Source organism: Cataglyphis hispanica, chromosome 8, assembly GCF_021464435.1.
Source record: "Cataglyphis hispanica isolate Lineage 1 chromosome 8, ULB_Chis1_1.0, whole genome shotgun sequence".
NCBI lineage: Eukaryota > Metazoa > Arthropoda > Insecta > Hymenoptera > Formicidae > Cataglyphis > Cataglyphis hispanica.
This window is the reverse complement of record NC_065961.1, coordinates 736,515-750,907: the sequence shown is the minus strand read 5'-3', so window position 1 is coordinate 750,907 and position 14,393 is coordinate 736,515. Positions and strand designations below refer to the sequence as shown.

Sequence of the window (14,393 nt, the reverse complement as noted above, 5' to 3'; positions counted from 1 at the left end):
AAAGTATTTTTTCATTAAGAATTTTTTGAGTTATTTTGTATCTTAATCTGACATATTTTAGTATAAAATATCTCAAAAATTATTTAGTGTTCGATAATTGTATCATAATACTTTTATGTACCAAATAATAAGATGAATCAAATGGTGCAAAGAAAAAATAAATAATTGTTATAAAAAAATATATTGCAAATAATTGCATACTTTTTTTTAAAAACAATTATTTTCTGTACATCATTGTTATAGTGTTTTGGAAAGCTCTCGACATAAACTAAAAGAATATGCAATAAAAAATAGGGAATTCCATTTAAGAAATTAAAGGTGTTCTTAACTTGATCTTAACGATGCCATCCAAGGTCAAATCAATGACAGCATCTTATATTCCCCTCAAAACCATACAATTTTTGTTCAAAACGTTTTTCTCTAAAATGCTTAGTTTTTGAAAGAAAAGAGGTGTACGGGTGATCTAGGACATTCTGTATATAAAATATATACAAAAAATTTCTAAAAACAATATAACGTTTAAAATTTAACATAAAGTATTTGTTAATTATATCTAATAAAAAATTTTACACTTATATTTAATGTAAAGATGCTTGTTTTTGTCAATGTGTTGCTGTCGCCAGTGTTTGTATTAAATTGTTGCAATTTTTTCGCGGCACTGCATTCATTTCTATCGAGCATGGAAGACACAAACATGGATACGCAATAGCAATAAATTTCTTGTAATTTCTTGTAATTATTTTTTTATTTACCCTCAAAAAAGGTATGGTATCCTTTTCTATCGGCGGTTAGGTGTATACGATGATGAAAGCGTCACACAAACAAAGCGTGCATATATACAAGATGTCCGACGTCAATCGCATCAATACAGTTAATAAATTCTATTATTTGCATAATAACTTGTTTAAAGTCAACTTGTTTAAGCTTCTAACATATTGAGTAAGAGTCTTTATCCAGACTTATCCAAACGGATTTGTAAAATCATATAAACAATGCATAAGGAAATTGATTGGTCCATAAGCAAATGCATAAAAAAATGGCCCAATCAATTTCTTTATGCATATATTTATGCGATTAAGCAAATCCGTCTGGAAGTTCTATTTATGCACTGTAGAAGCGATCTTTAAATGTTAATGCTTTTTATTTGTATTATCAAGAACACGGTATTAACTCTCAAAAAGTTTTAGCTATCGCTCGTTATTAAAGTTATTAACAAAATAAATTTAATCAATAGAATGTTTCCACAAGCATCATTTTAACAAGCGTGCAAATGAGTTTAATAATAATTTTGTATTTCATGTTTTAATTAAGTTAAACCTTTTAATGAAACCATACAAAAATATTTACTTCATATTTATCATCATCAACATTTCGATAATAAAATGAAGCAATTTTATAAATATAATTAATAAGATTCCATTTTATGATATATATGTATTTTGCATGTATTTATATTTACATAATTAATTTTACACAAGCATTTTACTTAATTTTATAAAAGGAAAAGGTGTATAAAGAATTGCGGAAAATTAACGGAACCAAAACTCCAAAATCTACCCCAATAAAATACGAAGATTTACAACATATGAATTACTTGGAAAATGTCATTAAGGAAACTATGAGATTATTTCCTGTTGCTCCAATAATTGGGCGAAAGCTAACTGAGGATTTAAACATAGGTTTGTTCACAAATATAAATATGTCGTTATTTGTATATATGCATGTATGTATTATTATATATTATGTAGTATTATTATATTATTATATATTTTTATATTATTCAAACATAAAAAATATTATTTTTAAATATAATTAAAATATGTAGTATAATATTATTTAAAAATAATGTTTTTCTGTTTAAATTGAGATAAACATACAAAACCATTTGAATAAAATATTATATTACATATATTTTACAATTATATTACAAAATTATCATTAATATAATAGATGCATTTGAATATTTTTAGAAACGATATTTTTGAATATTTTTAATTTGTTTTTTGAAATTTATTTAGATTATGAATTATAACTAAATTGAGAACAATATTCAAAGATATAAACATCAAAATATAAATCTTTCTAATTCAAGTTTAAAATATTTTATTAAAAAAAAAACTGTATTTTATTATATTTAAAAAAATTATTAAAAATTAAAGCTATTTAGAAAAACAAAAGAAATGATTCTTAAAATTATTAAAGTTTAGAGAAGAAAAATTTAAGAAAGTCGTTTTATCTTTTAATAAGAAACAACGTTTTGTAAATCAAATACACATCTGCCTGAGAATAAATGTAATTCGATTTATTATTCCTATTGCTTTATTTATGAGCTAATTATCATGCTGGCATTATAATAATATTAAAATGCAAAAATATGTGTTTCAGGAGGAATTACCTTATCCAGGCGCTGATGTTATTCTACAAATAATGACGGCACCGAAAAGAAAAGTTTTGGCCCAATTCGTTAGTATTTGATCCAGATAGATTCCTGCCTGAAAATATAGGAACGTCTAATTCGTTTTACATGCCGTTTAGTTTAGGATCTAGAAATTGTATAGGTGCAGCGTAAAATTAATATATGCATATAACATGCAGCGTAAAATTAATATATGCATATAATTGACAAACTTTTGCAGGTATGAAATATGCAATGATTTCAATGAAAGTTTTTCTATCAACTTTGGTACGAACATTTGTATTTAAAATAGATAAAAGCATTCAGATAGATGAAATTAAATTACATTTTGACTTCACGCTAAATTTTGCTGAATCTATAAAAATCAGAATTGAAAAACGAGATTTAGTCTATTTATATTATATAATATATTTATTGAAAGATAATCCAATACTGTTTCTATATGATGTTTCTCTTGTGTACAAAGTATTATTATATAGTATAGTAGATAAAGAAGAATATATATTTCAACAATTGTAAAATACAACAATAATATTTAAGTAACAATATTTGTACGGTTTTTAATAAATGCTTATTAGAATAAGCGCCTAAAGTGTCCATATCTTTCTATTGTATAACGATAATTTCTTGATTTTTAATTAAATGGAATGATTAAACTAAAAAAAAATTATTGAGTGCACTTAATGTTCGGCTAAATGATAAAAAATTTTTCTAAGAAATTAAATGTACAGTTAAGTGACATTAAATGTACATTTAATCTTTTGAAGAAGAGAAAAATAACAGTAAAGAATAAAAGTTATTTCCGCCGCAAGACTATTAAGTCTTTTAGAGTCCTATATTATAATATAATATAGGATAATATAATCTTATATTATAATATATAGGACTTTATTAAAGTTGACGAAAAAAATAGCTGGAATCACAGTTTGAAAACTTTTATCGAAAACTGAATAAATGGTGTTATTAATGGTTATTTAATGGTTTAATTTATCTGAGCGTTTAGAAATTAAAGTTGTACTGCAATTACTGCAATTTATCTTTATTTATTATATATATTATTTTTTTAAAATAAATACAATTATTAGTAAAAATATTTCGATTTACTTAATGATAAAATTATTTGATAAATCGTCAATGACCTAAATATTAATATGACAAAGTTCGTGAAAATAGAGCTCTTTTTGCAACTTTAATTGCAAATTTCTCAAAATTCTGATGTGACGTGGAGCATTTTCAAAACCGGATTCGTGTTCAACGTTCAAAAATCTATAAGACGACTAGTTTCGTTTCAAATTTTTTTTTTTTTTGTTGAACTGTGTTATCATATAAAATTGTTATCTCTTTTCATAACTTTTATACATACATATAATTATATATATAAATTTATTTGTAAAATCTTCGTAAAAGAGATTGGTATTGATTCTATAATTTAAAGGGTTAAGAATTACAAAAATGAACAAATTTGCTACCAATTTGGACCAATGAAATCATACATTTTCTAGTAAATTTGTTCGTTTTTGTATTATTCCCTTGAATTATAGAATCGATACCAAGGTACGGCAGATACCGACATTACCGACGCGGTCCTGCGCGCACGCGTGCGCACTCAGATCGCAATCAGATCAGCCTCGCGGCTGTCACGTTCCCCTTGTCGAGTGCGAATCATCCGGTTGACCGGCTGACGAGATCAGGTGCGCGCCCTCTCGACGAGCCATGCCGGTCGTGAGGATCTAAATCAACGGTCAACCAAATTCCTCTTCCACGACGTTAAACATGAGTAACGTCATCCTTTCCTACGTTCATCGCGGGGCAGCAACAATCCACAACAACAACACGGGTGTGTCGTCTAGTAACGAATCGCCCCGATACGGTGCGATCAAGTGTGTCAGTCGCTTCGCCGAGGGTCAAGTATGTCGGCGCTCTCGTAGGTGTTAAGCACGCAGGTCAACATGCACGCACGTCGACCAATCGGCAGGGAAATGTCCGCGGTGGTGGATACCCTGGACAAGATCGCCGCCTGCAACGGCGGGGACGATGTTGTGCCGGTGATGATGCAGCCCACCACGAGAGGTGGACTGAGGGTCTACAAGATCGTGGTGCTGGGCGATGGTGGTGTCGGCAAATCAGGTATTATATATATGGACGATTAAGATGAAGAATTAAAGCGTTTAACATTATATATTTGAATCGCATTTTGTGACGATGATTCGCTTTTCAGCTGTTACTCTGCAGTTTGTCAGTCACAGGTTCCTCAACTATCACGATCCCACTATAGGTGAGTTGGTGAAATACCACGAGAGCACTGTTCAAGTTTGTTTAATAATTGTTTAACGATATCTTTCTCTCTCTCATTCGTAGAGGATTCGTATCAGAAACAAGCGGTTATCGATGGCGAGGCGGCTTTGCTGGATATTCTGGACACAGCTGGACAGGTTCGAGATTCTTATGTATGTTACGATGGTCAAAATCAGCATCGTGCGATATATATTGATATACATTCTTCTTATATGTATCCTTGTTTAATGTTATTACAATTGGGAACGATCCTCTTGCATTGTACATAGGTGGAATTTACGGCGATGCGCGAGCAATACATGAGATGCGGCGAAGGTTTCATGATATGCTACTCGGTGACAGATAGGCACAGCTTCCAAGAGACGATGGAGTATAGGAAACTAATATCACGCGTGCGTGCCAACGAGGACATTCCTCTAGTACTAGTCGGCAATAAGTGTGATCTCCAACAGCAGCGAAAGGTATATTGGATATTCTCTGTCACTCTGTCGAGTTGACGTAATAGAATATATGTAGCAACTATAAGAACAATGAGAAATTAAAGTGTCTACTCTCTGCAGAAACATAGGAAATCTGAATTTTTCAGGATTTTTTCTACTTGGAAAAACTAGGGAATTTTCATGGAATTTTATTGGAACTTTTTAATTTTCCTTTTAATATCTCTGATAATTTTACTCTCATATTGTAAAAAGTTGGCAAACCAAGTTAATTATTTGTTTAAAATATATTATAAATATTTATCTATCTTTTTGTTTATATATTTTTGTATATATATTTAATATCTTAATAAAATATTGAATATACAATATATTTCTTTATTATAATTTTAAATGACAAAAAAAATAAAAATATTATGCAGATAAAAAATATTTATCTTACGAAAGCTAATTTAATTTCAAAGCTTTAAAAATGCCTAGAAGTTTTAGAGCATTTTTTTACAAGATTTGAATAGACACCCTGGATATAGACTGGCCCATGTAAAATGTTACGCCAATAATTTTAAAAATATTTGTGGTATCAAAAATTGTTCATGGGAAAGTTTCATGTATTGGAGAGGTCTTTCTAATTATGTAAACATAAAGTCGCCCTTGCTCTTTATTCAAGGAGAGCAGAGACTAACTTCATTTGAAACATTTTTCAAACAAATGTTTCAAATTTATTTGTTTTTTCCATAGAATCCAAATATATAATGTTTTACAGGGAGTATCATTCGAAATTATGAAATAATTCCCCGCTTCTTTTGAAGGAAGAACAGGGACAATTTTGTTATTACATAGTTAAAAAGGCTCCTTGAATACATGAAACTTTCTCATGAACACAATTTTTTGATTCGACAAATATTTTTCAAGTTATTGGTTTGTAACACTTCACATGGGCCACTGTACATATATTGATCTTTCTTGCATATATATTGAACTCTCGGAATCATATTATTTCAGGTGACCCCGGAGGAGGGGAAGGCATTGGCGGAGGAACTTGGCTGTCCATTTTACGAGACATCGGCTGCTCTCCGACAATTCATAGATGATGCATTTTTTTCCCTGGTCAGGCAAATACGCGCTAAAGAGAGATCCCGCAACTCGCATCGCAAACGCAGCCGTTGGTGGCGAATCCGTTCGATATTCGCTTTTATCTTTCGACGAAAACAGAGGCACGCTTTGCACTATTCGCCCTAAGAAAAAAAAAGAAAAAAAAACTGCGAAGTTTCGATAACGAGATCTTCTAGTAGTGAGACTATTGAATGTATTGAATACCAATAGAGAATACTAATAGCAATGACGAGAGTAATATCGTAGCAAAGATCACACAACGAAGTAGATATTACCGATAATATTTTTTTGTTCATACGCTATATAATTTCCCTTCTTTAGAGACTGATGATTCGTTAACATCTCACTGCCTTATTGTTGACCCCCGCGGATGCATTCATCAATGCACTCTAATAATAAATTGAAATTGCAAACAGAAGAGAGAGACTGGAATAATGCACACTTGTATTTATCTGAGATGTGAGATCTTAAATTAATCCATTATTCACGTATGCTGCTCAACATGGAAACATAAAACATGATTATATTTATGTAATGTCTAATTTTATATATATATATATATATATATATATATATATATATATAAATTATATATAAATTATATATTAATTATAATTTTTATATATAAAATATATATAAAATTATATATAAATTATCAGACATTATATATATATACAGTGGATTCATACTTTCCGCATACTTACAAGACTTCCAGTTTTCTAAGATTTCTTCCACAATTTTAATTTACCTTGTATAGGCTGATAATTTTTTCAAATTACATTTCATGAAGATTAAAGGCATAAAATGAAGGTAAACGCAGAGCCTAAAACAAATGCATCAATTAATTTTTGGATCAATATATCTTCAGCGAATCATTTTTCTAATAGTCGATGTCTAGATTCTAGTTTATACTATTAGTAGCTGATCATGTGACCAAAGAGAGAAATATATAAAGCGTTAACAGGTATATAAAGTAAGAAGTGATTCTTAGCAATACAGAAAAACAAAGCGAGTGCAAGATATTATTATAAGAGTTTTATGATACAGATTGTTGCAGTTTTAATTATTGATAAAGGGATATGAAAATTAATTTTTTATTTATTCTAATTTAATTCAATGTAAATACAAGAGATATACAATATTAAATGATTTTAATAATTAATTTTAATATGCTGCTACAAATTATATTTATAAAAGCTATATAGAAGTTGCAATAAGTTGCAAAGTTTAGAATTGTATTATGTGAATCACACATATAATCTCTTTAAGATATCTCAAAGAGACATTTCTCAATTAAAATACATGAATGTGTGTCTGTCATAGATATAAATAATTAAAAAACTGGCAATAAAAGCAAATATTACACTAATTCTGTGGAATTTAGAAAAGAATAATATCATGTAGGCTTTAAAATAATTAGAACTCATATCTGCGGCATAAATATACCCCGAAAAAGCATTCAAATGGAATTTAATTTTTGTTAACAATATCTTCATGCCCTAATCACATACGCAGCTCTAAAAGTATCTAATTATGATTCATATAGTTTAGAAATACACATCACAGTCACTAATTATTTCTTAATTTAATGCTATTTAGTCACGAGCTGGTTAAGTGAGAGTACGTTGCAGTAAAAGAAATTTGCACTAATACATATATAAATGGCAGAAGAAACAAAAATCGTTTATAGACATAAGTCCACATAGTAATTATCTAGTCGTTACTTAATTTCTCCTAGTCACATTTTGCATTTCGTCGTAAAATACTTCTTTAATTTGTACATTAACTTAATCATGAAAAAAAAAAATGTCGACTAAAATGCACATTTTTACATAATGATTCTCAAATGTGTCGAGTGTATTGCAATATATATTTATGATATATTGTGAATATATATAACTATATATATAATTCTCAATATTTTCAATAACGACTATTAACAAGTACTAATGATTTGTTTTATAATAAAGCAGTGAGAATATAGCTATATTTGTAGCAGCAAATATTAAAGTATTACTGGCAGCATTGACAATGAAATATATAATTAATATAATTGCATTGATTAAAATAAATGTATGGTAAATATAATAACTGTATGTTTAGAGAAATTGACATAATATATGAAGAGTATTATAATTATTATGTCTCATGAGTAGAAATATTACGAAAATCGGAAGAGTAGCTATATTAGAGAGAAATAAAATCGCCATGAAGAGAAAATAGCGCACACGTCATATAAAGAACTTTAGTAACATTGTTTTATATATTGATGGATTCGTTTTATTTATCACATAGGAGTAAAATAGATTAAGCATCAAACGCATAATATGTAGATTATGGATGTTGTATATAATAATGAGAATATCGTGATGGCAATGGAAAATGTAGCAAACATAAACCTATATAAGCAACATAAGCATGTATAATTTATGAGAACAATATGATAATCAATGATCATTTTAAACTTTTATTTTTGTTTAACTTAAACATGCATATTCATTTGCTATATATATATATATATATATGTGTACACTTTCGAAAATGTTAAAATTTTAATATGAATAGAATATTAGGAAAAAATGGACCACATGGGTTGATGCATGTAATTTTTTACTTAATATATACATATACATATATAATTAGTAAGCCTGACATGTATATTGAATAATGCATCGCACAATGTAGCGCAAGTCAACATCACACGTAAACTTTAGGGATTTTGCAATACCCCAGATGTGTGAAGTTTTATGTAGACTAATTATATTTTCGATATACACTGGATCTAACGCAAAACTTGTACATTTCATACATTTCATCATGGACATGTGTAAATAATTTTACAGTAAAAATGTAATCCTGCATTCATGAAGGAATACATGAAAGAGATGAGACTTTCGAAATAATCAACTGATGCAATGCTATAATGCCTAATTAATTCCCAGTTATCATAAATATGTTACAAATTTGTATTGTTACTTACCTTTATTAACAGAAAGCGCAAAACTACTTTGTGTATATCAAAATTTATTGTCTATTTTTTTTATAAGACTATAATAAAACTGGCAAAAAAAGATAAGACGAGGATATTTATTTAATAAAAGACTTTATCCGATTTTATATTTTTATATAAAACATTCACAATTCATTACATAGTTTTATCACTTTTTTCAAGTGGCACAAAACATATGGCTTATTAAAAAATCATTAAAGATATTTTGTCTTTTCTTATCAAATATTGGTAATGCTTTTGCATTCATTCTCAGATCTTCAAACAGTTATAATCGTGTTACTTATTGCACAAAAATTCCATATGTATTTGCAAATATATGCGTATCAAAAAACAGAGTCAACTTATTTTGGCACATATGTACATTATTTTGTATATTTCATTTTCATAATAATGTAAAAAAAAAATTATTAGAAATATGCTTTTAATATGCTTATATATATGCTTTTAAAGTAATAATATATACATAAAAAAATACTTGTATCACAAACAGTTAAGTATGATACAATAAAATGAGTAAAATACACTTTATATGATATAATGTAAAATATAATGATATCAAAATATTACTAATATTTATATATGTAACTATAACTTTAACCAAATTAGAGCTTCTTTTTTAGCAAAATTGCCTTATTCTCCTTTGAAATATATATATATATATATATATATATATATATATATATATATATATATATATTTTAATTATATATATTGCGTGGTATATTATGTATTTTTATCTCCAGATTTCTTTGTTGTACCTTGCATTTTTTCCTCTTCTCCGTAATTGTCTGGAAGTAGCATAGTCTCTTCTGTGTTTTGAATGTCATCTCCGTTGTTATCTACATAAATAATGAAAAAATAAAAAAAAAATTATCGCTGATTGCAATTTGTGTCTTCTCTCTCGAATTATTTTAAAGTCCAATTTTTTTCTACATTAAAGACATTATTTTTATTTCAAAGGGATTTTATAAAAAATTATGCGTATGCAATAATGTGTATTTAAGAAAAAATTCAATTGAATTCCTCTTTTTGTATGGAACATCATGATTATTTATTGCATTTCAGCAAAAGTGGAAGCGATAAAATGTGTGATATCGATTATATATAATATTCTAATTACCACGTGCACGATTCTCAGGATCTTCCAAGTTGTCGGCAATTGCGATATCCTGCTCTGCGGCATCGTTCGACGTGCCATTGACTTGTTTCGATTCCGTTTCAGCTGAAAGTCACGTAAGGTAAATTACTATACTAAAATAAATGAAATTCGTACATATATTTCTGAAAACATTTTAATTATGACGTTATACAGAATGGCAACTCTAAATGAGAGTTATATCACACACATATTAGACGTATTAGTAATTAAATAGTAAGAATGTAACTTCTCACTAATATACTTGTTCATACTCCATGCATGTTAATGTAAAATACGTTAGTTTTCTCATGTCAATGTTTCTTTTTAAATAATAATAACAATAATTATTATATGCGTGATGACACATAATTCTTTTGTAATGTAATGTTTTGGTAAATATGTTTTATGCTAACATTTTTGAAGATGACAATTATAGTTTATAACATCGCTTTTTTTTATTAACATATTTTTTTACAAATACAAATTGAAGTTTGCGCGTGTCTTAGTTTACATTTAAATACTTTATATTATTTGTATAAGATTTTATTATAAATATAATGTCATATTGTAACAAGCTGCGTAAATAAATCACAAAATTACTCATAAATCTTATAATTGTCTGTCACATAACTTAGTTATAAATCATTCAACAATCTTGGATGCTTCACATACATGGCAAAGCATCCGATATGTAAAGGTTTACTTTTATAGCACACACAATTTAATATATTCTTATTTTCTTCTTTAATATTAATTTAGAAAAAGAGGCGTACTAAAGCGATAAAAATACAATATACTTGTAGAAAAATAAACTTGTAATAATACTTGCATGGCACTTATGGATTCTGAAATTAATTCTGTCTGCTTTAAATTATACATAATACACAATTGTAAGAAATTAAAATGTAATGTAAAAAAGCATAAGAGAAGCTAATTGTATTACATTTTTATTTCATAAAGACAGACGATTTCTTGTGTTACAATTAGAACAATCTGTCTGGTATGAAAATATTTCGGCGATTGAAGATTAGAGAAATGATGTTTCGTGTCGTTAGGATGAAACAAAGGGACTGGATACGCGTGATACCACATCATTAAGTTAAAAGCGATACAGCGGATTTATCCTTAATGAGATTCACTTACAAGTGAAAGAAAATTCTGTAATTTATATATACAAATCTATAGCGAATGTTTAATTTCATGTCTGTGGCAGCATTCTCTCGCCCCGTGGACGAGGAAAGGTATCACTACCTTTCTTCAACATAGTCACTGAGAAACGAGGAGTTTGGCGCACAGCACCGGGTGGGTCTGTTGGTAGGATCGGAATTCCGTGGAACATCAAACCTCGCCGACCAGCTACGGATACTCTTACAGCAGGCTCCAGTATCTGACGCAACTGAGGCTTGTTAGAGACCACTGTCATTGCTAGATCAGCAAACCCCGATAATATCTTATAATGCTAAGTCAAAGGTATGCAAACAAAAGGGAAACGTGCCTATTAATTCGCGTTAATTCCTGCGTGAGCAGCCCAAACGTAATTAAAATTAATGAAAATATCGACGAGATTAAAAAAAAAAAGACCAGAGATCTTTTGAAGCAGAGTGCAATTAGCAATCTAAGTTAGCAATCATCTCGGTTCATACAATTATATTAGCATATAATACTACTTTTCTGTGCATATAAATTGCTTCAAGTTAAATAAATTTTGACTATTATTTGAACGTGCGATTATTGATTGTAATAGAAAAAACCCAAATTTATAGGAGCATATCAAACAAAATTTATCATGAAGGTAATTATAACTTACGTGGCTGGAGATTCGGAGTCTCTTTCTTCTCAGATGGCAAAGTACAACTGAGCTTGAGCTGATCCATCTCCGCTTTCAGCTGTAAAATAAATTACAAATATATTTCGTCATCCCAGGACTTTCTTCAAATCATATTTCAACTTTATTATTAAGAAGAAAATTCATACTCTGTACACTTCCTCCTGAAGCTCCTTATATTCATTCCGCTTCGCATCTAATTGAGTATTAATCGTCTCCTTTTCTAATCTCAATGTTTCTAATGTCGCGGTTTTAGTGGCATCTAGTTTGGCTAATGAATCCAGCTCACTCTTGCACACGGTAACAGAATCCTCGAGCTCATCATTTTTCTTTTTAAGATCAATTTGCTGTTCCAAGCGAACGTGTAACGTAGCCAACTCATCCTCAGTATGCTTATACCTTTGTTCCAAGTTACCGCGCAATGTTACACACTGATCCCTCTCTTCGGCGCTGATAGAAAAAAATCAATTTCCATGTCAAAATGAAAGAGCACACACAAATCTTGATGCATAGGTAAAAATAACCTAATAAAAAATAAAGGCAAACATAATATCACGCACATGTACTGTGTAAATAAGCCACAAGAAAAGATTATTGCAAAAAGGAAATTCATGTATCACTTTTTATAACAAATAATTATTAATAATTAATAATATAATCCCAATTCTTATATACACAAAATATATAAAAGAATAGAAATTGCTTGACATCATGACTATTTTAATTCAGCTATCTTCATTATAAATAGTTCAATGCGTACAATGTGATAACATCGTAACGTTTTGAAAATCAAACTTAATTATATGACTAGATCAGATTACATCAATTTAAACATCAATGATTGTCATTTTTATTGCAGTGACAGTAGGTCTGTTCTTTATAACTAAACTGGAAAAAATATATTATTATATATTATAAAGATAATAATAATATAATACATAAATAATAAAATAATATAATAATAATAATATAATATATAATATATGATAATAATATGCTTTATATACTATTTATTTCTTCAGTTATAAAGAACACTTAGAGCATATAATAATGAAAAAGTTAGTAAAGAAAATTTGGCCCGGGCAAGGCAACTGTCAACCGCCGTTGACAGCTCTCACCTGATCTTGAGCTGCTCGTTCAGATCGTCGATCTGCCTGACGAGCTCCAGGTTCTCGGACGAGAGGGTCCACCAGTTGCAGATAAGCATGAGGCACGCCAGTAGAAGTCCGCCGACTAGGAGAGGCGGGCATCTGCCTCCGCCGACCCTCATACCGTCGATTCCCATAATAAACTATTTCCGTCTTCGTACGTTCAGCTACCGCGCTATTAAGGGAACATATGTCGCCTTTATCGCCGTATCCGCGGCCGATATGCAAATGAAATCTGTACGTGTCGCTAATGTTCTCTTACGAAAACATGAGCCGCGTAACCCCACTCCTAAATCCGATTCTCCCCTCGGGAGGTAAAACGCGTTAGGAAAACGAAGGTCGTCGTCAGCAAAGGACGATGCTCTTTCAGAGAATCTTTCGCGCGACAGCCATTTGAAAAAAAAAAATCATGTATTTATTATCACGGATTTAGAGGCGTGCTCTGATATCAGTGCGGCACTGGCGACGATACGACATACGACACGATGCGGCATTTCTATATGATGGCTTGACTCTGATGACTGACACGTGTATACTGAGTGTCGCAGAAAAAAGTGCAACGCGTATCTGTTAAACAAAAATTTGTTGCCTGAAATTTTTTTCTTTTCTGTCTCGACAAATACTTTTATCATATAATTAATACATTTAATATATATATAAATATATAAATATATATATATATATATATATATATATATATATATATACAATTATATATATACAATTTTAATATTATAATTTTAATATATATATATATATATAACAATTATATATATATACAATTTTAATTTTATACAATTATAATTTTAATATATATATATATATATATATATATATATATATATATATATATATATATATGTTCATGTACATATCATGTTTCTTTTTTCTTAAATTATATATTCTTTATTTATTATTATATATTAAAAAATAAATTGAAAAATAATTAGAAGAATAAAAAAAAAGACTAGAAAAAGACAAATATATTATTCCTTATCATTGTCATTTTGT

At 29.0% G+C, this 14,393-nt stretch overlaps 2 protein-coding genes across 4 annotated transcripts; one reads left to right on the top strand and one right to left on the bottom strand.

The window, feature by feature from the left end:
• Window positions 1-4,032: 4,032 nt before the first annotated feature.
• Window positions 4,033-6,781, top strand: LOC126851794 (GTP-binding protein Rit2). Of its 2 annotated transcripts, none has more exons than XM_050596131.1 (5): window positions 4,033-4,543; window positions 4,635-4,691; window positions 4,775-4,848; window positions 4,981-5,172; window positions 6,151-6,781. In XM_050596131.1, the coding sequence occupies exons 1-5, from the start codon at window positions 4,366-4,368 to the stop codon at window positions 6,385-6,387; spliced, it is 738 nt and encodes a 245-aa protein (XP_050452088.1). In that variant the 5' UTR covers window positions 4,033-4,365; the 3' UTR covers window positions 6,388-6,781. The 2 variants fall into 2 exon arrangements, with proteins under 2 accessions (XP_050452088.1, XP_050452087.1); XM_050596130.1 differs by having other exon boundaries at window positions 4,034-4,543; window positions 4,775-4,863.
• A 2,566-nt stretch (window positions 6,782-9,347) lies between these two features.
• Window positions 9,348-13,898, bottom strand: LOC126851791 (Golgi membrane protein 1-like). 2 transcript variants are annotated; one of them, XM_050596120.1, is made up of 6 exons: window positions 13,353-13,898; window positions 12,384-12,684; window positions 12,217-12,295; window positions 11,661-11,834; window positions 10,392-10,493; window positions 9,348-10,110 (listed from the first exon to the last, which is right to left on the bottom strand). In XM_050596120.1, exons 1-6 carry the CDS (start codon window positions 13,517-13,519, stop codon window positions 9,995-9,997), a joined length of 939 nt encoding a protein of 312 aa, XP_050452077.1. In that variant the 5' UTR covers window positions 13,520-13,898; the 3' UTR covers window positions 9,348-9,994. The 2 variants fall into 2 exon arrangements, with proteins under 2 accessions (XP_050452077.1, XP_050452078.1); XM_050596121.1 differs by lacking the exon at window positions 11,661-11,834 and having other exon boundaries at window positions 13,353-13,894.
• Window positions 13,899-14,393: the final 495 nt, after the last annotated feature.

Bases quoted from the DNA above. Each gene is read 5' to 3' on its own strand.
- LOC126851794 (XM_050596130.1), top strand. From the start codon at position 4,366: ATGCACGCACGTCGACCAATCGGCAGGGAAATGTCCGCGGTGGTGGAT. The intron at 4,544-4,634 runs GTATTATATATA...TTCGCTTTTCAG, and splicing joins TGGTGGTGTCGGCAAATCAG to CTGTTACTCTGCAGTTTGTC. The intron at 4,692-4,774 runs GTGAGTTGGTGA...TCTCATTCGTAG, and splicing joins CTATCACGATCCCACTATAG to AGGATTCGTATCAGAAACAA.
- LOC126851791 (XM_050596120.1), bottom strand. From the start codon at position 13,519: ATGGGAATCGACGGTATGAGGGTCGGCGGAGGCAGATGCCCGCCTCTC. The intron at 12,296-12,383 runs GTATGAATTTTC...TTTATTTTACAG, and splicing joins TTCAGGAGGAAGTGTACAGA to CTGAAAGCGGAGATGGATCA. The intron at 11,835-12,216 runs GTAAGTTATAAT...TTGCTGATCTAG, and splicing joins GACTCCGAATCTCCAGCCAC to CAATGACAGTGGTCTCTAAC.